The following is a 24,439-nucleotide window of genomic DNA, read 5'->3' as shown; positions in this document are numbered from 1 at the left end:
TTTATGAGATTTCTGACTATTTATTTAACATATTATTCTACTTTATTGTTGGAACCAGCCGGGGAGTCCAGGCCTATATTGATATTTTTCTGTTAGTGCTTTTTTAGTCTTCTCATTATCCTTTTGACTCTGCTTCAGCAGTTCCATTCCAGGCTTAAGAGGCACGTCAGGGAAAGTGAACTTGAAATTCTTCTCCTGTATGGATTGGGAAAAAAACAAGTGAATTAAATCCTATCTTAGTTTTTCTATATTCAACATGAGGTACCTCTGAATTCTGAACTACCTTCTGAACTACTTACCATGGTTACATAAGCAACTTTATAATCATTTTCTTTTGTGACAAATCCCTTAATATTTTTCACAATATTACCTGCACAGTAGAATCATGATAGTGAATTAGAATCTGGAAGACTTCGTATGTGAAGACATCATAATGATTTCCAACTTTACCGACCGTTTTTCATTTCTACTTTGGCAGCAACAACCGGAAGATTATAGATTTTTTTCAAATAGTTTCGGACATCATATTCAGTCATTTCGTTGGAAACGTGAAAGTGCACAACATTAGGTGGAACTTCTTCCTTGGGTTTCACTACCTTCATCCAGAAATTCGGTAAAAACACTCTGAGCTGAGGATTTCCTCGCTGGTAAAGAGGGTACCTACAAAGTAAAGAAGTCAGTACATATTATTGTTAAATAAGAAGTTAAGGGTCATGTTTGCCATTTTCATTGGCTGTAACAACCAGAATAATTTAGGTGAAACACATGTAATATTATCACCCCTCAATTGAAGATTAGGTTAGGATGAGGGCATTATCGAAAAACAGGCAAATGCTATAAAGGGAAACGATATGAAAGGTTTCTTACCATCTCGTTGACATAGTTCCGAAATGCGTAGTGTTGTTATCGCAGACGTTTGTCTAAAACAGCGTTCGCTAGTGTGGTCTCAACTTTTTAAAAACATGCCCCAAACAAAGCTAAGCCGTCTGCTGGACGTGCCAATAAGCAGACAAATGATTATTTGCAGTCTGAATGGTGTTGGGAGGGAAACATCCCACTTTTTATAGTTTTTTTTTGTTTATGAGATGATTACGAGATTCGTTGCAATCAACCACAGTCGCAGTAAAGTTTCATACGACTTTTTGTAATGCGATGACAGGACGTCGACTTGGTTTAGCAGCTGTATGTTGCCTGCCTGTCGAGTACTTCCCCCCACCAGTTTCCGAATGCTCGTCGGTGAGCGGTCCCGGTCCGCCTCTGCTCTCCGCTCTTGAAGGCACGGCGGCACGACCGACCCAAACGAACCAACTCAGTCTGGTTGAGTCGGCGGCACGGTGAAGTCCGGCGTGTTTGTATCGCGGGCCTAAGTATTTGTTTACCAACAGTGCCTTACCCAGAGCGAAGTGACGGAGGGAATGTCAAGCACACTTGCGCCACCTGCAATGGTTAGCCTGGTGGATCTTAAAATGCAGTTCTGACCTGCTGTTAAACTATGTTTTCCTGAAGAAAATGTAGTGACGCTCGGGGTACACAGTGTTCTCCTTTTCTGCTTGAAGTATATTTCGCGTTTCCGGAAGTGTTACTAGTACATACTTGGCGGCAGTAGCCGTTTTCTATGCACAATGGCCAGGCTCACAGAGGAAATGGTAGTGGCAAGAACAAAACAATCGGATATCGGACAAGTGACGAAATTAAACTGCTGGTAAGTTTACTTCAAATGTCCTTTTGCAGCAATATTTCTACTATTTGTGTGGTCATTCATTGCTCGCCCCACTTATCTCTGCCATTATTTTTGCTCTTCGTCTTATCCTGATGACTAATCCACTCGACTCGATGCAGTAGTGGAGAAAGCCTCTAACTGTGTGTCTTGCGCAGGGGAAGCGAGCTGTCAGACGTCCGCCTCTTGAGAAGAATGCAAAATGTGGAGGTCCTGTCCTTGAGGTAAGGGAGAGCCGCTTTGTTTTCCCCAAATGATTTGCGTTCGGCCGCGTCGGCGTCGCCAGGCGGTGTCTCGCGCTGAGTGATGCACTTGGAGTGCCTTCTCGTGCCAATGTCAAGCGTCCCCCCCTCCCCCGCGTGCATCGTGCATCCAGGAACAGCTGTCCGGCCGGCGTGCAAGTGGGCGCTACCCTCCCCCCAATCAAAACCGTGAAGCTGTGCCACCGCGAGCGATGACGTCATGGGGCCCAGGGCTTGCCCAGGGCTTGCCCAAGCTTGCCATAGCATTGTGGGGCGTTGTTGCAAAGCACTGCGAGGCGTTGCGAAGCGCGAAGGCCGTGAGGCCCGGTCAACAGACACGCTCCACGGACACGGCCGATACACTCGGGCCTGGGCCTGGAACGCAACCGAAGCCGTGCCGAAGCCGCCGGCCGTGCGGCTCCAATTTGGCGCGAAGCTTGAAGCTGGCTGGGCAGGCGGCAAGCGGACGGCAAGCGGAGCCGCCCTCCGAGGCCTTCCCTCGAGGCAAAGGGAGGATGGCACGGAGAACGAGAAAGCCAGGCTGCTGTGAAATTTGCCGCCAAAAAGTGACGCGTTTTTGTCGCGTTTCCGTGGTTTCCGTCCTCGCTTCCTTTTTCCTTGCCTTGCCCTGCCCCCCGTATTGATCGCTGGATTGATTCACCGACAGTGGCCTGGACTGTGCCCCCGCCCCCCGGCCTGACAACAACAAAGAAAGGCGGCCCATTCAAGTCGGTGCACTGCATGCAGTGCATGCACTGCATGCACGCCACCGCGACCTGCAGCACTGCCGGCAGTCCGCGCCGCACGCACACCACAGAGTAGCACAGGTAGCGCCCCGACTGGACTGGAGACTGGACGACGACTGGACTTGCCGTGGGCAATCTCCACATCGCGGGTTCGCCGCGCGCGAGCTTGGAGCGAGCTTCCGCCGCCGGGCTGCCTGGGGCAAGGCAGGCAAGGCAGGCAAGGCCTGGGGCTGCCCCCGCGTGCCGCGCACGTGCGCTGACCCCAAAAGATGACTCATTGAGTTCATCACGCGGTACGGGGTGCCGCGCCGCCCCAGTGGGGCCCTGGGCCCGGCCCCGGGGGGGTATCGACCCACTACTGGCGGGGCCCTGCAACAACGTGGTCGCCCCCCTGTCCCCCTCGCCAGGAACCCCTTGCCCGGCCCTGCTGTGCCGCGCCGTGCCGTGCCGGCAGGTAAGGGAAGGCTTCAGGCCGGCCTCCTCAAGGTTGACTTGGCCGACGACCGGGCGAACCGCGAACCGTGTCCACCACGGTGTCCACCACGGTGTCCACCACGGTGTCCACCACACTGCGACGGGCGTGGCGTGCCCGCTTTGCTTTTCGCTGTGGGATTTTTCTTTTCTCTCTTTTCTGCGGTTCTCGCACTAGTTGAGCCGCGGGACGCTTTGTACTGTACTTGTTTTGAAACGGAGCGCGGAGGGGAAAGGGGAGTTCATTGTGCAGCCCAGCACTCCGCCGGCATTAGTTCTCACGGCTCATTTTGCTGATTGGTCGTGTGCGAGTGCCACGGTGGTTGGGCTGGGCTGGGCGAGGCCGCGAGCGAAGCTTCGGAATGGCATGGCATGTCTGTTCGCGGAGCACAGCGCACAGAGCACCCCGGCGCCGGCCAGTGGATGGCCCCAAGCGCCCCGCCCCGCCACGGCAACACGCACGCGAACAGACGCGAACCCGGCGCTCCCAGTGTGCCGACGAGCACTTCGCGGCTCGCAAAAGCTAGCAAGATAAGTTGGATCAAGTCGGGGTGGACCGGAGGGATAGTACACTACCGAAGTGGAGTGTGTGTACAGTGCAGGAAGTGTGAATGGACCCGCCGGGAGGTGTGCGCGCGCACTCACACAAACGCCGCTGCATGCTCGGTAAGCCAAGCCATATTCTGATTGGCTGCCGCGGTGCCGGGGTGGCCCGGCCAAGGGCCCGGTCCTCGCCCTCGGCAGCCCTCTGGTCTATTTCCGTCCCTGCGCGGCACTGCTCTAGGCACTGCGGGGCGGGCAGGTCGGCGGGGCAGGTGGCAGGGCACCGCGACGCCGTGACGCCGTGCATCTGGGTCGACGCGGCCACGCCACTACGCCACTGCGGGACGGGACGGGACGGCAGTGAGCACGCCTAGGGCCGCGCCAAGCGGCCAAGCGGCCAAGGACCGATCGACGGGCCGCGCGTTTCGTACCCTCGGCGACGGAGCGCCGCTAGAGCGCCGTGAAGGCAGGCAACGCAGCGCGCCGCCACGCACGGGCGTTGCGCAGGGATGCCTACCCGCTGTCGCGCGGGCGCTCGCTCAGCAAGGCAGGCGAGGCAGGCGATGCAAGGCGCTCCGCTGCCGGGATCAAACGGCGAGAGAAGCGCTCTGCGATCGGCGGCGAGTGAGTGGTCGAGGCGGGAGCTTGGCGCGCACGCACGCAGGCTGCACGCGTGCCGCGCGCGTGGATCGAGTCCTGAAAAGGCGAGCGTGTTTCAGAGGCGGCACACGCGGCCTTTAAAAGGGACACTGGTTCCAGTTCTCGAGAAGAAGCGTGTAAAATCGGATTGGCCATCTATCTGTAAAGCAACAAGACGAGTATGGGCCGGGACTGGCTGCGTCGCGGCGTGCCGGGGCGGGGCGGGGCGGGGCGGGGCGGGGCGGGGCATCCAGGACAGGACTAGGGCAGAGCTCTGAATGCCGCGCACGCCGCGCACGGCTCGGCTCTACTTCTTCCTGCCTCGCCGAAGCCACGCCGAAGCACGCCGAGCCTCTGCGAGGAACGCAGACATGGCAGGTGTCAATCAGACAGGAACGACGAACGGCGGCGGGCCGCGGCATTTTCCAAGTCTGTAAACAAACTAACGGTGGACAGGGCAAGCGTGCCTCGCTCGCGTCGTAAACTGTCGATGAAACGCACGCCACTTTTCGCACTCTTTTTCAGCGATGCCGCACCTAAAAAAGAAAACTCCATGACGAAAAAACCAGACCGGCGTTCTTCTATCCTCCCGCGAATTAACGCCGCGGTCTCCGCGGAGGCTGAGGCCGCTGAGGCTCTCAAGTCTCGCGAGTCGCACGCCCACGGAGAGGCCAATTTAAAGCACGCCCGGTCTTTTTTGCGCTCGCCGGCTCGTTGTGTGAGTGCGTGTGTGCCCGCCTGTGTGTGGTGTGTAACGGGACCCTTATTATGCCTCAGAAGATTCTCCGACGGACGTCTCTCGCCAACCTTTTCCTCTCCTCTCCTTTCCGCGGTCGAAAGACCGCCGCGCCGAAACTATTTGCTTGTTCCTCCTTCCGCCGCGATGCGGCCGACAAAAGAATTGTTGCCGTTTTGTCGAGGCGCCGCTGCGCCGCTGCGCCGCTACTGCACGCGCGGGCGAAATAATGCAGGCAGGACAGTGAACTCTTCCCGCCGAAGGCGCCGAAGCGGCGAGGGCGGGCTGCGGGCTTTGCCTGCCCGGGCGACTTGAGTCCGTCGCGGTCGGTCTCGCACGGCGACACGGCGACACGCGGCCGCGTGCAGGCTCGGCCGTGTGTGTGTGTCGCAGCTCCGCTGGAAAGACAGGGACTCCAAGGAGACTCGCTCGCTCCGCGGTGTCCTGGCCCGCCCTTGGTCCGCCCTGCAGGCTGACGCCAAACAGTGTGTCGTCACTCCGTCTCTCTCACACTCACGGCACGGGGCGGGGCGTCCCGTGGGAGTGCGAGAGAGACACGGCGACTGCAGGCTTGCTGGCCGGACGCCGAACTACGGGCCCGGCCTCATGGGCCCGGCCCACGCACGCCGATCCGACTCGATTCGGCGCCACGGCCAGTTGTCGCTGCCTCTGCCGGCCGAGGCGGGGCGAGGCGAGGCGGCAAGGCCCTTCACTGCCACGTGTTCTCGCCGTCCTGGTGTAAACCAGTGTAAACATTAAACGCGGCAGGGCCACGCTGCCGTCCGTTCCGACCGAGCGGCCGATCCGTCACTGGGATTGTCGCCGCCGCCTGGCCGATCGCGCGTGTTTGAGTGCACTAATGTCTAAGCCGCGGCGCCGCTGTGTGGGCTTGCCCGGCCCGTCCGGCTTGCCCTCTAGCCTCCAGCGACGCCCTGGACTCGGGCGAATCGTGGCGCCCGGCCCGCCCTCTCCCTGTTCCTGGATGGCCGAATCGCCGGGCCGTGTGACGGACGAGCTGAGTGAGCGTGTGTGTGTGTGCGCCTCTTTGTCGTGGTTCGCGGTGTAACAAGTGGGCGGGGCGTGTGACTCAGCGCGACACTGTGGGACACTGTGGCCGTGTGCAGCGCTGTAATCGCGCTCACACCGCAGCACCGCCCGATGCCCCTGCTGCCCCTGCTGCTGGATACTGGAAGCGGCGGGCATCGGCAGGCGGGTGGCATCCCACGCGGTGCCGCGAAGGCACCGAAACCGCGAACGAAAGCTAAAGGCGCGTCCACAGTCCACGCGTCTCCGACAATTCTTTCCTTTTGTCGATCTCTTTTGTGCGGCGCTCGTTCCTCGTGATGCGCTGACGATGACGCATGCTGCTCGATAGGAGATGGCGTCGGCGGCCCCCAAGTCATCGGCTGGCGGCCTGGCGGAGTGACTGCCAGGAGGCGGCATGAGACAGGCAGTCGAGTAAGCTCTGTCGTGCCGGCAAGGCCTGCCTGGCCTGCCCGGACTCGCTCCTTACTGGGCGGGGAGCGGCCAAGCGGCCCGCGTCGCCCCCCGCCTCCGAGACCCCCGCCTCCGAGACCCCCGCGCTCCTCGACGCCCCGCTCGTGCGCCACGCCCCGCCAGGCCGCCGCGCTGGACTCGCAAGGACTTGGTGTGGGCGCCGGCACGCCGGCACTGCCGCCAGCACCTACCAGCACCTCATCGCCACTGACCCTTCCTCCTCCCCGGCCTCCTCCTCGGCCTCCTCCTCGCCGCGGCCTGCTGTCCGCCTCTCTGTGCGTCCGCCAGTCTCGCGAAAAGGGGGCGCGAAGCTTTCAGTTGCGCTGCTGCACTGCTGCACTTCGTAGTACGTAGTACTACTCGACACTGGCGGGGCGCCAATCGGGTCCCCCCCCCCTCCCGGGTTCGGACATGGAACGCTGTCGGTCGCGTCGCGGCTGTCACGGCGGCACATGTCCGCACATGTCCCGTGTCGCGGCTACACCTGCTTCGCGCTTCGCGGCGGCGGCGGGGCGGGGCGGGGCGGCCCGACACTGCGGGGGCTACGTGCCCCCTCCCCTCCCCCTGGTCTCCAGCAAACTCCAGCAGGGCGGTCCCAGTTTCCAGCCTCTGGTTCCAGCCTGGTTCCGGCTGGAGGGCGGGCCGAGTTTGGGCCGCCGTGGCGCCGGCCTGGCAGCACTCGGCCTTGGACGCGGCGCGGCGTGGCGCGGCGCTCGCTCTGTGCATATATATGTCGGGGCGGGGCGGGGCGGCCTGCTGCCTCCTCTTCCTTTGGCTTGGCGCCATCGATTCCAACGACAACAAATGTTTGTCTCTCCCTCGAGATGGAGACAAGACGACCTGGAATCTTCTATTGTCATCTGGTTTCGTTTTGCTCCACGCTGTGCCCCATGTGGCAGAGCCAGGGCTGTGCCAGGGCAGCGTGGCGGTGGGGACGAGGCCAGCCCTGGCCAGAGAGCGCGGTTCCGCGAAGCGCTAACGAAGGGGCTTGATTGCGGGCACGGCCGGGCACGGCGGCATGTTGATGATGTTGGGCAGGCCCGGCTCGGCCCGGCGGCACGCGAGCGACGCTACGCGACGCGGGGCTGCACTCTGCTGCACTCAGCCTCGCCCAGCCGATCGAGCCGAGCCGGTGCAGCGGATGCGCGGGGCAGGGCAGAGCGGAGCGGGGCCGCAGATTGGCAAAGCGCTGCGCCGGCACGCGAGTGTGGTGGACCGGATCAGAGTGGCGATGCAGGCGATGCGGGCGAGGCGACGGTCGTCCAGGCCGATTCAAACATTGCTCTCATCCCTCTGTCTCTCTCGCTCCCCCGTGGACCCGTGGACCGCCCCACGAGTGCGAGCGAGACGGGGCGGCCAAAGCGGCGGGTGCATCGGAGTGCGGTATCGGGCCTGTTGGCCTGTTGCACGCAACGTTGCAGCGAGGGGCTTATCTTGACCGGGCCGAGCGGTACGGTACGGCACGGCACGGCACGGCACGGCACGGCGCCGCCGACAAAAGGATCGGGCGGTCGGCGCGCGATGCGCACCCTGCACACAGTGCACTGCGGAAGCGGCGGGGCGGCTCGCCCAAAAGCAGTATAAGCGCACGGACACGGGGCGCACCTCGCAGAGCAGTAGCCAGAGCGAGTAGAGCGCTCACACGCGCGGTCGTAGATAGCGCCTCCAAGGGACGGACGTGACTCACGCACGCCCCGCCCCGCCCCGACGGTCGCGGCGTGCTCCAGGACGGCTCCAGGTCGCCTCCAGGACCCCTCCAGGACGGCCCCAGGACGGCCCCAGGACGGCTCCAGGATGGCGGTAATGCCGGGGCAGTGCGGCCGGAAGCGAGGAGACTGGTGCGCTGCATCGCCGCCGCAGTGCCCCCTCCCCCTCCCCCTTTTCTCTTCCGGACCAGCGCCAAGTCGTTTGTGCACTGGGCTAATCACTGCAGGGGCCGGCGCTGGAGCCTGGCCGGCGCCTGCTTGCCCCTGCGGGCTCGTTCCGAGTTCCGAGCAACGCTTCGTCGCTCGCCGGGCTCGCCCACTCACTCGGGCGGTGCGAGAGAGACGGAGCGACGGTGGCGGTAGTTTTGGAGTGAGCCTGCTGAGGCGCCGGCGAGGTAGGCAACGCTTGGCGGCAACGCGCGCGTGTCTGGCGGGGCGGCCCGCCCTCCGTCCTGCAGGCTGAGTCGCTGGCTTGCCCGTCAGTGGCTTGGCGTTCGCGTCGTTCGCGGCCAGGCCGAGGGCCAGGCCCGCCAGGCCCGACCGGTGCTTTGCCTGCTGCTTTTCTCTCCCCGCGCGATGCACTTCCTTCTCGCCTGTCTGTCTGTCTGCCCGTCCGTCCGTCTGCTCGGACTCTCTCGGCGCGCAGTGCATGCAGCAGTGCAGTGCAGCGGCCCCCTTTGCATTGCGGAGGCACGTTCGTCCCGAAGGAACTCGGCACGCCACGCCACTGCCAGCCCAATCTCGCGCGCGGCCCTGCGGCCCTGCGTCTGCGTCCGGCGGCAGCGAGGCGGCAAGGCACGGCGGCACGGCGCAGTGCGACGCCGCAAAGGGCCCTCCGCGGGGCGTGACGTGGCCGCGACGAGGCACCGCGGCGAGGCTCCACGGCGCTGGGCCGGCGGGGTCCTTCCTCGGCGCGGCTTTCACTCCGCGGTGCTCCGCCTTGCCTTGCCCTTCCTGCCGTGCCCCGCCTTGCCCTGCCCTTCCCGCCGCAGCGCCGCAGCCTACCGCTACACTGCCCAGCAGGCTGGCACGGCCGCGGCGGGCTGGGCGGGGCGGCACTTAGCCGCCAAGCACCGCCAAGCACCGCGTTGCGACGCTGCACCGCCACGCGAGCCTGTCTCGCTCCCACCCACCAGGACCTCCGCCAGGACCGCCAGGACCCGCTCGGGACACCTGGCGGGATTGACAGGCAGGGCGTTGACACCGGCGTCGATCTCGGCCGCGCCCCGTCCAAGACAATCGCCTCGCCGAAACCCCAACCCTCCCGCGCTCAAGTTTTTAATTGCGTGACATAACTGCAGCACGCAATGATCGCGGTCGAGGGCAGTGACGCAATGCCGGCACTAATGATAATGGTTGGCGATGCAATTTGGTGTGCCGCTGGTGCCGCGCGCCCCGGTGCCTTCTTGTTCCTTGTCGGTGGCGGCCAGGCGGGCTGGCGAGGCTCGGCTGGAGCTGGCCGTAGAGCCAGCCGAGTGCAGCGAACAGCGAATTTGGATGAAGTTACGTGCCGCGGTCCGCGGTGCCGGCAATGGCTGGCAAGCCGTGATACGGCAAGGAGATTGCCGTGGAGATGGAGAGGGAGAGACAGTGCCAGGGGAAGAGCGAAGGCCTGGCAAGCAAGGCCACTTTCTAGCGTCTTTAAGCATAGACGGTGAGCACACACCGCCAATTCCGCCGGCACTGCCCCGGCAGGCCGGCAAGCCGACAGGGAGAGCCGGAGCCAGCCACTTGGAAGGGGCCTTGGCTACTTTAGATGGATCGAACACCGCGGCTGCGGCGGGATCGCTCCGCAGACGCCGTCACCGAGGCCGACGAGGCCTCCCTGGCGGTGGACGGACGACGCCGCGCAGTGCCCCGCGATGAAGAGGTGCCTGCAGGCCTGCCCACGAATCGCCGCGGCCGCGAAAGTGCGTGGGAGAGCTGTCAAGTGGCACTTGTTCGTACCGGTGCGACTCACACGCAGATGAAGGCGCGTCGCGTGTGAGTGTTGTGGCTGTGTGCGTGAGGCAAAGGGGGGGGAGTGCGGGGGCGAAGCGCGGGACTAGTTGCTAGCGCGTTATGGGCACTCTGTCTCGGCAGAAAGAGAAAGCCCAGTGCGGTGCGGTCGCTGTGGGAAGGAAGATTTGGGCGGGCCGGGCCTCGCCAGGGCCTCGCCAGGGCCTCGCCTAGAGACGAGTCTAGAGAAGGCGTCGCTCAGAGAGGCCAATAGCTTGATCAAAGGTGCATGTCGTCGTATAACGTCAATGGAGCAGACCACTGTAAACCGAATGCCGCTTGGAGCTGTGCGTGCGGTGCTTATTGGGGCCCGAGGGACGGGGCTCCAATCGGCCCCACTTCTGCATCTGCACACTCGAGCCGCAGCGCGCGTAGACCGAGGCGTAGACTCTCCGGCGCGTCGGGGAGACGCGGCGCGCGGCGGCCGGCGGGGCGTCCAGTTTCGTGTTTACAACGTCCGCGACTCCGCGGCAAGTCCGTGGGATGGACCTTGACTCGAGTTGCTCAATTTACGGATGCCGCCCCCTTCCCCCTCTTCCCTCGCTTGCCCGGCGCGCGGTGCAGCAGGTGCGTCCGAGAGGGGGAGGGGAGGGGGAGGGGGAGGTCACACTCTGTTGGCGCCGACTCCGCGACTCCGCAAGTTAGGGCGAAACAGACACCCGCTGACCCACGCTAAGCCTTACCCACCTTCTCTGTTCGCAGCGTCAACAAGATCCGGTCGCTGGAGGACTTCCAGCACTGCCGCAACCTGGTGGAGCTATTCGTGCGCAAGAACGAGATCGCGGACCTCAACCAGATCCTGTACCTGCAGCACCTCCCCAAGCTGCGGAACCTGTGGCTCGAGGAGAACCCCTGCGCCAACGAGGATGAGTGCGTACCCAGTACTCAGAGCGAACCGGGAGAGCGGGATTCGAACCCTCGACCCGGAACGGAGCGCCTGCGAGCAGCGCGATGCGCGCCGCGCCACGCCGGTGTGCGGCGGGCTGGCCTACCCGCTCTGCTGGCAGGCGCTTCGAAAGCAAGCCGCCTTTTTCCGCTCGGCGCCTTCTCGGCCTTCTTGGGCAAGCCGGCAAGCCGCTCGCGAGTCGAGCATTGCGTTTACGAGCCCGTCGTTAAAGGCGAGGCATGTGGAGTCGAGTGTACTGGCGCACCGGCGTAGCGCAAGGCAAGAGACTAGATACCCTTACAGCTGCTCGGCTTCCCTGAAGCGGCGCAGCGGCGCTTGGGCTATTAAGTGCTGTCCCCTCTCCCCTCCCCAGTGCCCCGTCTTGGCAACGCGTCGCCGCAAACTCTAAACTCTTTCCCTTTGCAGGTACAGGTACACGGTGCTGCGGGCGCTGCCGAGCCTCAAGACGCTGGACAAGGTGCCGGTGCAGCCCGAAGAGGTGCAGGACGCGATGCGACGCGGCAGGGACTTGACGCACCCCCAGGACCCGCAGGACTCGGAGTACTGGGAGCCCCAGCCCCAGAACGACAGCCAGAGCCCCCTGCGGGACTGCAGCCCGCCCCCTGCAGCGCCTGTCGCGTACCAGCCGCAGCGCACCGAGGTACGCGCAGCGCGCAGCGCGCACTGCCCAAAATGTATTTTTCTTGCTAAACATTTTATTTCTTATTTTTTTGGTACAGAATTTTTGAACGTTTTGGGCTTTTTATTTACTTTCTGACGCGATTAAAATGTTTAACTTTTTGGATTAATCAGACTTGCTCCGTGTAAATTAACACCCATGATAAAAAGTAATTAATCGTGGTACTGATCGTCACGATAGGGTAACTCTCTAACTGGATGTATTTTCAACTTTTATTTCACAGTGGCTGTTTTCAGTCTGCCTTACTGTACTCATTCCATCCTGCATTTAATTCTGTGTTTACCATTATCTTAAAAAAGCTTGAGGTCACTTACTGGCATAGCTGTGTCTAACATCAGAGCAACGACACGACACACCCTTGCGTAGAAAGCAATCGCCCCTTTTTTTGTTACCAACATAACATTTTTGTTGTCACCCCTGTTCATGCTTCCTCATTACTCCATCGTCGCCACCAGCCGCAACAGGCAGCGCCTCAGCAGCCGCCGCAACACTCCCCTCCGGCCGCTGAGAAGCAGCAGCCACAGCAGCCCTTGTCCGAACCACCCCGCACGCCGCAGCAGCCGCAAGCACCAGACTCCACGGGGGCGGAGGACGGCCGAACCGGCGAAGAGTCGTCGGCCTCCCCGAGCTGTCCTCCTGCCCGCCCCTCCAACTCCCCACCCTCCACCGTCTCCCCCGCCCCACAGCCCAACGGCCCCCGTAGAACTGTGCAAGCCCCCGTTCAGTCATCAACGCAGCAAGCGACCCAAGGCTTGGGCCCAGTTCCCCAGAGCCAGGGCCCCGTGGGCCAGGTACTGACACATCTTTCTTCTTCGGTCAGCTTTCGACATTTGCAATCCCTTGCCATTTCCCCCCTACTCTTTACTCTCACTTCTTTGTTTATGTTACTGCAATCTGTTTGCTGTAATTTGCATGTGGTTAATGGAATTTTATTGGTGCATGTAAATCTGTTATGATCCCTGCTTCTCTAAAAACTTTCAGCTTGATTTTGTGGTGTGCGGTGTAAAGGTTCAGTGTACAAAGGTGCAAATTTTATTTATTTGTCTCCATTCCTTATTGAAGCCTGTTACCATTTTTTTGTGTGCAAAGCTTTTCCTGCAGTTTGAATCAAATAAATGGGAAGACTATGTGTAAGGTCACTTCAGTGATGCTTTGCTACCATCAATTAGTAATCCCTGTGAGGTTTCAGAGTGCAAAACTTGTGTAACTTTCTTGGTGTATTTCCAAAGTTGAGAAATAACTGAAAAATTCTTTTTGTTCCCTAGCGGAGTCCTCCAAGATGTGCAGTTGACACTCAAGGCGGTACATTTACACGAAAACCCTCAAGAGACTATATCATTCGTAATGCAGACGATATGCCTGTTGGAGGTGGTGGTGGCCAGTACTACTATGAAGATGGAGATTTACAGTATGTATTTTGCCCTTAAGTTTTACTACAATTATCCTTGATTTCACAGCAAATTTTTCTACTTTTCTTGTCTCATTATCAGGTATCAAAGACAACCACAAAATATCCCACCTCAACAATATGTGTATGAGGTAAAATATGTCTTGTTCCTGATTTCTTTTCCTTTGTTAAGAATGAAGATCTGAGCAAATATGATTTTCCTTATAGGACCCACCTATTGAGGACGAACCTCCAGTGGTGCTTCGCCAACCTCACCGAATGAGTAATGGAGGGTATCATGACGTTCTAATGAATCAAGGCGACAATAGTAGCAGTGATGGCAGTGGTGGAATGTACAGAGAACGCTCACGTCCTGTCAGTACAGTAAGTCATAGTTGTGTAATTTTATTTGAACTTGAGTTTTTTTGTAGTCGATTTCTGCCAATAGTGATTGTTTTTCTTTTGTGTAACACCTGCAGTTTTGGGCATTTTTCTTTTAATTTACTTTACACTTGTAGTTTCCTGCAAAGCTGAACTATATGCAAATATTTTTTTAAATACAGTATGCTGGTGCACCCATTATTTCACAGACTACATTTAATATTAATTGTAGAGGTATATTTTTTTTTCGTTGAAGGAGGTTTTTTCCTGTTTTATTTACGCTTCTATTATTTTGACAAGGTGGAGGATGACTCAAGACAAACGTGCGAGCGAAATAATCGCCAGACTCATGAGAGACTATCATCAGCTGCACAGCGGCTTGCAAACGACCGCATGACTTGCAACACCAATCAGCGTGCACCTTACCCTCGCAGACCAATTACAAGGGTGAGTCTTAGGATTCAAGATATATTTTTTGAAGCTGTTAAAGTCTTTCCCTTTCTTTGAAGTGCACTTTCATTGTTCCACTTAAATTTCTTGAGTGGGCACATGGAAACTTGCTGCATTTGAGTGCACAAAATTTGGATGTGCCTTATTGGCTCCATTCAGAAACATAGTTTTCTAAAATCTAAATAAATTTGTCGAGAAAACATAATTTTACATAGAGACAAATATCAGTAAAGTTCACTTTCAACACAAAAAGCCCAATTTTTCTGTTGATTTTCATTTCCTTTACATTATGGTAAAAGAAAGCAACTGTAAACATTACTTTCTTGTTTCATCCTCTTCCCTGTATTTTGTTTTAAACTAGAGGTACAAATTTGAGAACCTAAATTTTGTTTTATATGGCGTGTAGCAATGTGGATAGCATTGTAGGTTTGACTGTTTAGTTTGCTTAACTTTAAAGCTCAATTTTTCTTTACTTTGTTTACAGAGTTCAAATCTGCTGTCAGCAGTTCTGTGTCTAGTCAAAGAACTGGATTATCCAAGTTTAGAGGTAGTAGAAATGGCTGTCAAGTGCAGAATGGATGAACTTGAAGATTAGTACTGTCATCGTTTTACTAATGATCTAATCTTGACTAATTACCAACCAAAAAATGTTAAATTTATTTGATACAGGTGTAGATTATTTAAGGTTGACATGCAAATATGTAAATATGTAACATTCACTTTTATTTGAATTTGATGTGTGATGGATGTCCTGGTAGAGTGTGGTGCTGTACGAATGGAACAAAAGAGGACAAGTCTGGAATGTCATTGGGAGTGCATTCACTACCGATGTATACAACCATACTTTTAAAGAAATAATGTGATATTGCTGGTTTTATAGGACCTTATACGTAATTCATAAAAAAGTTCCACCTTTGTTTTGGTATCAGAACTTAAAGCAGATAAATTTTCCTAGAGATTACTTTATTAAAGAAAGAGTTCATAAGAAATTGCAGCCTCTTTGTCAATTTTTTTTCTTTACTTGGCTTGTAATTATTGGACAAATCGCATGCTCCAATGTGAAAATTATCTTGCCTTGTGCTGTAATTTCTTCCTTCATGCAGGCAAACTGCTAAATACTGTTGGACTATGTTGATGCTCCTTTCGAATCCCTAGTAGTAGAAATTTTGCCATGAGTGCCTTTTATTCATGTACCAGTTGGTTGAGACATTGAACAGGTTTTGCAGACTTTGCGTGGTGATTAGGATGTATGGTAATATAATTACGCATTACTAATTGTGCTTTAAACCCAAACACGCGCAGCTGACAGTTCCCTTACGTAGTAGTTAAACTTGTCTCTGAATAAGTTAGATCTGTTGAAAAATACAGGGTTTGGTTGTGGATAATATGTGCAGAAACTAGATTTTAGTCATGATATCTTTGCACATTTCACCTGTACCAGTCAGGTATACTTCCCAACAAAGGCACCAGGTCTATTTAGTTTTTTTGTTGATTAAACTACCTTTCTATGTTTTTTGTCTGCCTGTAAAGAAGATTGGTTTTGCTATTTTTGTCCCCTGCTCAACATTCTGTACAGGTTTTCTGTCTGTAGGTGCTCCCAGTGGCTTGTCTTTGTTTTTTAAGCCTGGTCTGGTAAATATGTACTTTTTTAAAGGATAGGAAAGAAAATTCACACTGTTAACTCATTGAATTTTCTTTATTAAAAGGTTAATGCAACCCAGTACACAGAGGTAGCTAACTTCTAGTCTTCATAAAGGTTTAGCTTCAATTTCCTTTTTTTATACCTTCATTTGTTTGTTCTGTTCTCTGAAGGGATCAACAGTAGGTCAATTTTATTTGGTCTACTTGCATTGTCCATACTGTTGTATCCTTTTGCATTAATTTTTTGGTATTCATTTGTTGCTAACTGTGTTCACATACAGTTCAACTGCTCTGAAGAGATAAGACTTGTTTAAACACTGCTATTTGCTATCCCGTCGGTGCTACTTGAGATTCATTAAACTGTGATCACTTGACAAATGTTGAACATATAAGAATTGTTATTTCATAATTAATTGCGGGATATAACTATGTTTTCATAGCCTTACTTTCTTTTCATTCTTATTATACAAAACTGAGATTTTAAATTGTTTCTAATGTTAATTTGGATCAATAGGTCCTGAACAAACCCACTGTTGTCATTTTTCTCACTTTAGGTACTTTTAAAACATGAGTGAGTGACTGTAACTGCACTAAAACTGGCTGTGCTATGATGTGAGAAATGTATTAAAAGAATGCAATATTCACTTCAGACTTTGTTGTCATTTTGGCGTCCTTTGACTTTCCTGTCTATTGATTGGTCCAAGCTGTGTCACTTACGCACTTAAATTGAATGACTGAGCAACTGAACTGGATGGACTAGTGGAGCCTCCCTTCCTTCTTCCCCCAGCCCCCACCTGTCTCAAGGTTCAATTGTTGTAATTGTCTCTATGACAACCAGCAACCCTAGGGGTTGCAGAAAACAAATGAAACAACATTAAACCTTTAAAAATTTAAAAACCTAAAAAAAAGAGAAAAATAATTTAAAACAAGAAAAAAATACATGGGCCAATTTTAAAATAAGATAATTAAAATCTATTTGACGGTTGATAGTAACAATCAAAATGATGGCCATGCCAGATGGATTTCCAATGGAAATGGACTTTCCATACCCAAACCCTGATTCAAGCAAGTAAGACAGGCCTACTAGTACACTCAGATAACAGAAATGACATATGAAATGATTCTTTCAAGACTTCAACTCTAAAATGTAACAATGCAATTGCAGGAGACCTGATGCAGAATGCTCACTATTACTTCAGCGCCCTGCAGTGGAAGACTGCTCTTGCCTTGACCATGGCCCAACTCCAGAAGTGTCCTACATGCGCTATACACGAGCAAAGGACATGCAAGTTTATAACCAGATGCAAGCTATGCGCAAAGTTGTAAGTTATGTTGAGCAATCTTCTTTTCTCTAAACTTTTACAAACACAAAAGAGGCTTGAGACTTTCAACAATTTTATCTTTTAGATGGCAACTCGGGCAAGCAACATTCTTGATCACTTGTGTCCAGATGAAGATTCTAAAATGAATGCTTTCCATATCATTGATTATGCAAAACGAGGTGGGTTGCACATGGTTGTTATTGCACATCTAATAAATATGTGGGAAGCAAAACACAAAAAAATGTTATAAAAGTAACACATCTACTATTCCAGGACATTTACCTGGATGCTACACTTCACTAAGACCAGTGGAAGTCTGTGAAGCAGGGACACCTATAGAGCCACTACGAATTGGGTTGACAAATGGTTATAGAGATGCAAGTCTCTTTCCTCTCTACCCAAAGACTCGGCATATTGTAGATAAAAGTCACCCCCTTGTCTTTACACGAAGTAAGTGTCAAATCACAACAATCTGTTTTATCTCATGAGTTAGCAACTAAAGACCACATTTCTTGTCCAGCACCTGAAAACTTAAAGCACTGGTTCTCACCATACATACCTGGACGATCAGAATATGAAGATACAATTTCTCGCTTGGGACTTGCAAGGATGCGGAATACTAGGCAATATTTAGAACCATTGCCGAGTTCTCGTCTCCGATGTGGTGACCCAAACTGTTGAACAAATTCACTCAACATTCTCGAAGAAATCAAGAATGCTCATATTCATTTTCAGATCTCACATTAGAATAGTTCACCAATTTGATTTGTTCAGTCAAAGTTAAGTTTTAAGGAAAATAAACAGCAAAGACAAAATAAATTAAAACAATTTTTTTTTTAAAACTGGACGAAATTTTTCTTCTGTTTTAACTTAAAAAATAACACATGATATAAACTGGGCACAGTTTGTTTTAGAAGAACAAAACCACAGCACTATCACTAAATCATGGCAAACCTACAGTTACCAAGATTAGGACAAAATAATAATAATCATGGAGATGCGCATTTTTGTCACCTCTAAATCAAACTGATTATAAACACTATACAAAAACAAAACGTAAACATAAATCACTGTCTGAGACAGGTAAAATAAAAGGCAGAGAAGTAATTGAGCTTGGCTCGAATAATCTTAACAGTTCAGTTGGAAAACAGAAACACATAATGATAGAGGAATGTAATGAAAGGTTCATGTTCATATATCTTAAGCTTTGTTGGCATCTTGAGGTGAACGCCATCCTGGATCCCAGTAACCTTGAATTCGAAAGCCAACCAGTTCAATAAAGAGACTTCATGTATAGATAATGCCAAAATAAATCTTATTGTTTTACCTGGTGGCGTTACAGGGCTAGCACCAGCACCAATCCTATCCCTGTGACGAGAACAGGAGTTGACTATTTCCCTTCTTGCTTTATCATCATCACCAAATGCAGCAGCGAAAAACTGAGGAAATTATTATTACTAGTATGGTATTATAATATTTCTTCAAATAATCTTATACGTTTCTGATTGTCACTTACCCTGCCACATTGAGTACATTCCAAAGCAGGAAGATTCTTCCTTTCAAGCTTCTTACGTACTTTTCCATAGGTCTTATTTTTTTTTGGCAAACTGAAACAGAATTAAATTTGATGAAGAAAAAGATTAAGATAAACTATGGTTTCATTAACAATAAGTCAACCTACTGGTTGTAGCTGTTTTCTATAGGTCGGGGAGGAGTATCATCGAGATTCTTCTCGTCCAGAAGCTCAACAAACTCATTCAGAGCAGAGTTATCCATTGATACTTTTTGGGTGCTTACAAAAGGGGGCTTGAACTGAGATTGTAATGTTCCTTCAAAGTTATCCATTGGTTTCCTCCGTTTAGTTGGAGTGATGAATTCCTTTTCAGTGCTAGCATACATTGGCTCAAAATATGCCCCTTCACTATCCTTAAAATCATGTCTATCTTTCAAAGAAATAGTAGAAGTCCTAGAAAATTGCATTCATAGTAATAAAAGAAAATTGATTTAAATAGCATCATACAACATGCGTTTTGTAGTACACTTATGACGTACACAGCAGACTGCACATTTCCTTGAAGAGGTTCCTTAGTAGTACGAGCTGGACTAATGGGTTCAAACATTGTGGCATCACTGTCATCTGTCAAATGGCTTATAATAAAAACAAATCATTAGGTGATCATCCGAAACATAAAGCAATACCAAACTTGAAAGCACCATACCTATAATTATCATGATGAGACTTTGATATGGCTAATTCTATTTGCTCCTCTTCACTTAAATGAGTCAAAGTCTTAGAAAGATCTGCTCCAGTGGATTTCTTAGCTTTAGAGCCAAGGTGCTTTCTGTTTTGCAGGGATAGCTTGGTTGATCTGTTTGATTTGGATGAGTTCAATTTTGACCCATTCATATTGTCAACATAACTAGTTATAGTTGGTTGGACTGACATTTTCCGTTTTCCACTTTCAGTTCTTCGATAACTCGTATCCACTGCATTTGCTGCCGCAAACTGAAAAAAAGATCTTTAAATAAAAAAGTTTTGAAGAATGAAAAATGTTAAAATTATTCTAGAGAGACTTACTGAGCTGCTTCTGAATCTTTGTTTCTTGGAGGATGATCCAAGAGAGATATTTAAATTTCGTGCACCAATTTTTTTACTTCCTGAATTACCTCCAAAGATAGGACTTGGATCTCTTGTTGTCTGCGCTTTAGAGGGAGTGGAGGGAGATTTAACATTGACTGGGGTACCAGAAGGAGATTTTTTGTCATGATGACCAGTTGAGGTCAAACTGCTACCATTCTCTTTGTCTCTTCTAGAGGAGGGTCTATATTCTACTTGTTCTTCACAATTTTCTGGGTTAAATGTTTCTGGTATGATAATATTTTCCTTCAATACAGATCTTTGGTTCACAGGTTCATCGACATCCTGTGTATCAACAGCATACACAACGGGCTCCTTTTGATCAATGATTGCTTCATCACTCTTGAAAATCTTTTTATTCTTTCCCCTCCTTTTACTTTCTTGTTTGTTGCTAGCAGAGGGTGGGGTAGGAGCTATTTCATCCGGGGATGAAGCTACTGAATTCATGATTTCAGCTAAGTGTCTAGGTTTTGCAAAATCATCTGGAAGTAGATAAAAACAAATTAGATTAAAACACAAACTTGGACACTAGATGGAATGATGAGAAAACTTACTTTTGTCTGATTTGTGCCTTTGAAAGGTGGATCTTTTACAAGCATCTGGAGTGTCTAGTATTAAACTTTTGTCAGGTGAAATTGCCTCTAAATTTTCACGACTTGAATGGGTCTTAGCATTGATTGTATCCTTTCCAGCAAGTTCAGCTACTTGTTGCACTTTAGCAGCTGGCCATTCATCAGTTGGAAAGTCTAAAAAATTTGGCGAAATTTGCGAAATTCAATAATACTATAGGATGATAATAAAAACATAAATAAATTGCAACTCCACTCACCTGTGAATTGAGGTTGAGTTTGCAATTGGGTCATCATTTGCTGGACTGTTACAGCATTGTTCTGCTGAAGACAGGCCTTAAACACAGCATTAAGGCGAGTTTCCACTTCACTACTTATCCTTGATTGTAACCTGTAAAGACCATAAAGGACATCAAGGCACTGAGGACTGGGCCTGGCAGGATGTAGGAATCTTTTAAACTCACTGTTTCCATTTTACACTGGCCGACTCGGCTTCCTTCTGAAACTTCTTAGCCTTTAAATCCGATGATTGCAATTCAAATTTTAGATCTGACAGCTCCTTTCGAAGATTTTTAGCATCAGTCTCATATTGCTCTTTCTTTCGTGTTACAGCTTGTAGTTGAACTTTTAACGAATTGACTTCACTCGAGCCACGTAACTGTTTCTGCCTGAGGCCTTGAAATACACAAAACACAGGTCCAAACGATGAACGAAAGTAAGGAGTCAGCGATGACATAAAACTTTATACAAACCTGTGAGGAGGAGTTGGGTGGATTTAAGCAAAAGGGACAATTTAATTACATCCTCATCTTCATTGAAGTTTTCGACCATGCTACTCTTTGGCATAAGTGAGGTCCACACCGCCTCCACGGAGTCAGAACTCCGACAAATGCTCCCAGATTGAATCATTTTTTAAAAATATTTTTTTAAATTAAAGCAGCATTTTTACCACCCTCAGTGACAGTTAGAGCTATTAAAGGTTATCACCACAAACAAAGCTCATTGATACACTCATTTAAAAATTTCGTCAACTGAGAAATGCCCGTGAAATCTAGCAGAGGCATGCCTAAATTTCGACTGTAAACTTAACGAGGTCTTCTCAAGGTACGTCAGTGACGTTCTCGTTAACCTTTGTTTACAGTTGACATTGACAGGTCAGGTCAGGCAACTGGCAAAGCATGGCACCGGCGCGCTAAAATTCAAATTTCAAGGCTACCAATCACTGCCCCAAAGCAGACTTGAAAAGAAGGCTCATAATACCATGACAAAGAAAGAAAATATTCAACAAGAAAGGTGTTTACTTTAAAAAATTCTCCTCTTTACCGAATTGCGGTTTCTTGCAAGGATTTGTCAAATAGCTTGTTCCATGATTTGCATTTCTTGTCTGGCTGTTGGTGAAACTGTGCGCTGGCTAGCCAACTTTACCCAAGAACAAGTTTATGTGTTTCTTTTTGTAATGAGCCTTTTACTTAGACTCATCATGATTAAGAAGCTCACGATAGATTGATTCCACAAGACAGCTGACTGACAAATCGCGATCTTTCCGAAATCTTTCCAAGCAATAGTATGTGATTGTCAATGTGGGTTGGATACCCGTGTGTTTATGTTTGTCATTTTTGTCGTGTAAAATCACCATAAATCTTCCTCGAAAATCGACGCACTCCGAATTTCTGAGTTTTAAATTGCCCCCAACTCCCTTCTCCTTTTGATCTTTACTGCTCTTAGCTGCTGTCTGCTGTCCCTCAGGTACGAAACCTCAACTAACCTCGACTGCCTCAAACCTCTCTGTTGTCTTATTATCTGTCACTCTGAAGTGATTCTTGTAAACGGTGAAATTCAACTCGGTCTATTCTATTAATATTTTCGTTTCTTTCTGTAGGATCGATTCTGTGTGAGACGGAGATCATAATGTCAACCCCAATCATGGTACCATTGACGAAGCTGCTCAGTGCGTTATGGACCCCATCTATTCCTCTGGGCAATCCCTCAAAGCTTCCAAGTGAAGGTCTTCAAGACTCATGTACCAGAGGCTTCCATTTTCTTGTTCGATTAGCCTGGGAGTCAAGATATATGATCCCAGTCATGTACGCAGTTTTCTCTTTCCTCTTTGATATTCAAATGAGGCTTGAGATCATTGTTCTTCGTGAAAGGGTGCCAATACATGAGGTGGAGGAAGAAGAGGAGGAGGAAGATGCATTTCCAGCGCTGGGTCAAGAGGAAGATCTCATGCAAGAGTCTGAAAGTCTAGGAGCTCCCAGTGAGCCTGACAGTCCGTTGGAAGGGGAGGACGATCAGTGAACTCTGCCCGAATGTACATTCCTCACCCAGCAGCATATGTATTTCAGCTGTTGATTTTTCGTCTTTCTCTCTAATTTATTTGCCACTAGTAATAATGTGATATTAATAGTCTCAGTAAATTTTTGTGTTTTGTTCAGTTTGTATCAGGACTACCAAAATTTACTAGAAGTTTTAGCAAAGCAGAGGCTTATTATTTTGTTTAAATGTCTAATGTTTTTTATGCATACATGTTCATTTCTTTTAAATGTTTTAGTTTACAAGGGCCATAATAATTAATTTTAGTTCTGATACTGGTATGTGTTTACTGAATCACCTCAACCAATTCAAATGAATTAAATTTGAAAAATTTGATTTTGAAGTATTAACTTGGTTTGTCTTAACTTTTTCGAACTTTTTGTGTTCTACAGTACTACTTTAGGTAGAAGCAGAAAAAGTTATCATTTTTTCTCTCTTTCTCTTTTTTAAGTGTACTTAGTTTTACAAGCTAACCATGGTGTCAGCGACATAATGTATACAGGAGTCATACCTTATGTACATTGACAGAAAAAAGTGATTTTAGTCTTGGTGTTAAATATGTTTTTATCTTAGATCTTATCACCATGATAGTGTAAGGATTGTTAATGAGCTAATGACATGACTGTGATGAATTTGAAATAATGTACAAATGCCAAGCTGGTTAGAAATTATGTTTCACCAAGAAATATTTAAGACTTCTAGCTCTCCTTATTTTATTATATAGAAAGGAAGTAAACAATTATTACGGAGACCTGGAAAATAAATTTTTAGTGATGCTGATCCATTTTGCTTTTAACAATATTTTAATATCTGCAAAATATGTACAAGTTTCATAAAAATAAAACATGAGTCTGATTCACTCTCTGAGAGTGAATGTCAGTAGCATTTTAGAAACATCACAAATTTTTATTTGTGAATTGTCTTACCTAGTCCCAGCGTTGAATGGCAAGTTGCATGTTAAAAATATCTTGTAGTCCTCCATCTTTAAACCTGTTATGAGGCTAGACACTGCAGGTGCCTGTGATAGATAGTGATGTGCATCCATGTTGTCTGTTGAGCATTTTCATTTCATGTGAAGTAGATTTAAGGGAATAAATCAGGTCTGAAAAAAATTGATGCGTGTGAGTTTCTGTATCCGACTGAGAGTCGACTTCTTCTTTCCTTGGTCACCCTAGAGTTGAGCCGGCCCTAGAGTCCGTCCGCGCCGCGCCGGTGCGTCACGTGTGTAGTCGCGTCCGCCGGTGCCGCGGCTACGCGGCGACGCGGCCCGGGCCATGCGGCCCAGGTACGGCAGGTACGACGGGCAGGTAGCCCGCCAGCCCGCCCCGCGCCCCGCAGTAATCAGTCCAGCCGACGCCGCGGTGCAGTGCGCAACGCAGCGCGCCTCACGCAGTGCGCCCGCCTGCAGCCCGCGCAGCCGGAAGGCTCGCCTCGCCGCTCCGGTGCAGTGTCCAGTGTAGTGTCTCAGAGACCGGCCGGCGTGGCGCGGCGTGGCACCCAGGCCATCCAGGTGTCGGCTTCTCGTCCGTCGGCGACACGCGGGAATGCGGGAGCTGTAGTTGGCTGTTCGCTGTAGCGCGGTCGCGGTGTCCGTCTGCACCACGGCGTCGATCCGGCCGCCCTCGCCGCCGCCATCCAGGCCGCCATCCCGGCCGCACGGCGCGGGAGACGCCCGGAGCTGACACGCCCAGGTGAGGGAGGGAGAGAGGTCCGCGTCGGCCGGCCGAAGTGGAGCGCCTGTCGTCGCGGGGGTAGGCCGCACCGCCACACACGCGTGCTCGACGGGACTGTACAACGCCCAGGCGCTCCGGTGCAGTCTGGGGTGCGTAGATCATTTATTGCGAACATTGTTTCGTC

The 24,439-nt window shown here is 51.0% G+C and overlaps 5 protein-coding genes across 7 annotated transcripts; 3 read left to right on the top strand and 2 right to left on the bottom strand.

Annotated features, from left to right (window-relative positions):
* LOC117646401 (probable 39S ribosomal protein L23, mitochondrial) lies at positions 1-1,205 on the bottom strand. The gene is made up of 4 exons (XM_034387299.1): positions 868-1,205; positions 455-660; positions 300-370; positions 1-195 (listed from the first exon to the last, which is right to left on the bottom strand). The coding sequence occupies exons 1-4, from the start codon at positions 879-881 to the stop codon at positions 43-45; spliced, it is 444 nt and encodes a 147-aa protein (XP_034243190.1). The 5' UTR covers positions 882-1,205; the 3' UTR covers positions 1-42.
* A 68-nt stretch (positions 1,206-1,273) lies between these two features.
* On the top strand, positions 1,274-16,389 carry LOC117646395 (trithorax group protein osa). Of its 3 annotated transcripts, XM_034387289.1 has the most exons (10): positions 1,277-1,702; positions 1,876-1,941; positions 10,998-11,165; positions 11,608-11,842; positions 12,337-12,672; positions 13,147-13,289; positions 13,372-13,420; positions 13,497-13,652; positions 13,950-14,096; positions 14,584-16,389. In XM_034387289.1, exons 1-10 carry the CDS (start codon positions 1,623-1,625, stop codon positions 14,692-14,694), a joined length of 1,491 nt encoding a protein of 496 aa, XP_034243180.1. In that variant the 5' UTR covers positions 1,277-1,622; the 3' UTR covers positions 14,695-16,389. The 3 variants fall into 3 exon arrangements, with proteins under 3 accessions (XP_034243181.1, XP_034243180.1, XP_034243182.1); XM_034387290.1 differs by lacking the exon at positions 1,876-1,941 and having other exon boundaries at positions 1,274-1,702; XM_034387291.1 differs by lacking the exon at positions 12,337-12,672 and having other exon boundaries at positions 1,284-1,702.
* Positions 16,390-16,523: 134 nt separating this feature from the next.
* LOC117646400 lies at positions 16,524-17,881 on the top strand. Its single transcript, XM_034387298.1, has 5 exons — positions 16,524-16,809; positions 16,906-17,062; positions 17,148-17,241; positions 17,336-17,512; positions 17,583-17,881. The coding sequence occupies exons 1-5, from the start codon at positions 16,742-16,744 to the stop codon at positions 17,741-17,743; spliced, it is 657 nt and encodes a 218-aa protein (XP_034243189.1). The 5' UTR covers positions 16,524-16,741; the 3' UTR covers positions 17,744-17,881.
* LOC117646394 lies at positions 17,878-21,451 on the bottom strand. Its single transcript, XM_034387288.1, has 11 exons — positions 21,022-21,451; positions 20,734-20,944; positions 20,530-20,660; positions 20,255-20,446; positions 19,641-20,182; positions 19,282-19,568; positions 19,115-19,210; positions 18,744-19,028; positions 18,579-18,669; positions 18,390-18,501; positions 17,878-18,312 (listed from the first exon to the last, which is right to left on the bottom strand). The coding sequence occupies exons 1-11, from the start codon at positions 21,176-21,178 to the stop codon at positions 18,263-18,265; spliced, it is 2,154 nt and encodes a 717-aa protein (XP_034243179.1). The 5' UTR covers positions 21,179-21,451; the 3' UTR covers positions 17,878-18,262.
* Positions 21,452-21,663: 212 nt separating this feature from the next.
* LOC117646402 lies at positions 21,664-23,696 on the top strand. Its single transcript, XM_034387300.1, has 2 exons — positions 21,664-22,015; positions 22,149-23,696. Exon 2 carries the CDS (start codon positions 22,178-22,180, stop codon positions 22,565-22,567), a length of 390 nt encoding a protein of 129 aa, XP_034243191.1. The 5' UTR covers positions 21,664-22,015; positions 22,149-22,177; the 3' UTR covers positions 22,568-23,696.
* Positions 23,697-24,439: the final 743 nt, after the last annotated feature.

Source organism: Thrips palmi, unplaced genomic scaffold (genome assembly GCF_012932325.1).
Source record: "Thrips palmi isolate BJ-2018 unplaced genomic scaffold, TpBJ-2018v1 HiC_scaffold_19, whole genome shotgun sequence".
Classification (NCBI taxonomy): domain Eukaryota; kingdom Metazoa; phylum Arthropoda; class Insecta; order Thysanoptera; family Thripidae; genus Thrips; species Thrips palmi.
The sequence above is the reverse complement of the archived record's forward strand: the minus strand, read 5'-3'. Positions and strand labels throughout refer to the sequence as shown.

Excerpts from the sequence above, each read along its gene's own strand:
- LOC117646402 (XM_034387300.1), top strand. The coding sequence starts at position 22,178 with ATGTCAACCCCAATCATGGTACCATTGACGAAGCTGCTCAGTGCGTTA.
- LOC117646401 (XM_034387299.1), bottom strand. Across the intron at positions 371-454 it reads CAAAGTAGAAATGAAAAACG|GTAATATTGTGAAAAATATT; the intron begins GTCGGTAAAGTT and ends TCTACTGTGCAG. Across the intron at positions 196-299 it reads AAGTTGCTTATGTAACCATG|GAGAAGAATTTCAAGTTCAC; the intron begins GTAAGTAGTTCA and ends CAATCCATACAG.
- LOC117646395 (XM_034387289.1), top strand. The coding sequence starts at position 1,623 with ATGGCCAGGCTCACAGAGGAAATGGTAGTGGCAAGAACAAAACAATCG. Across the intron at positions 1,942-10,997 it reads GTGGAGGTCCTGTCCTTGAG|CGTCAACAAGATCCGGTCGC; the intron begins GTAAGGGAGAGC and ends CTCTGTTCGCAG. Across the intron at positions 12,673-13,146 it reads GCCAGGGCCCCGTGGGCCAG|CGGAGTCCTCCAAGATGTGC; the intron begins GTACTGACACAT and ends TTTGTTCCCTAG.
- LOC117646400 (XM_034387298.1), top strand. The coding sequence starts at position 16,742 with ATGATGGCCATGCCAGATGGATTTCCAATGGAAATGGACTTTCCATAC. Across the intron at positions 17,063-17,147 it reads TGCAAGCTATGCGCAAAGTT|ATGGCAACTCGGGCAAGCAA; the intron begins GTAAGTTATGTT and ends TTTATCTTTTAG. Across the intron at positions 17,513-17,582 it reads CCCCCTTGTCTTTACACGAA|CACCTGAAAACTTAAAGCAC; the intron begins GTAAGTGTCAAA and ends TTTCTTGTCCAG.
- LOC117646394 (XM_034387288.1), bottom strand. The coding sequence starts at position 21,178 with ATGATTCAATCTGGGAGCATTTGTCGGAGTTCTGACTCCGTGGAGGCG. Across the intron at positions 20,945-21,021 it reads CACCCAACTCCTCCTCACAG|GCCTCAGGCAGAAACAGTTA; the intron begins GTTTGTATAAAG and ends GTGTATTTCAAG. Across the intron at positions 20,447-20,529 it reads AACTCAACCTCAATTCACAG|ACTTTCCAACTGATGAATGG; the intron begins GTGAGTGGAGTT and ends CAAATTTTTTAG.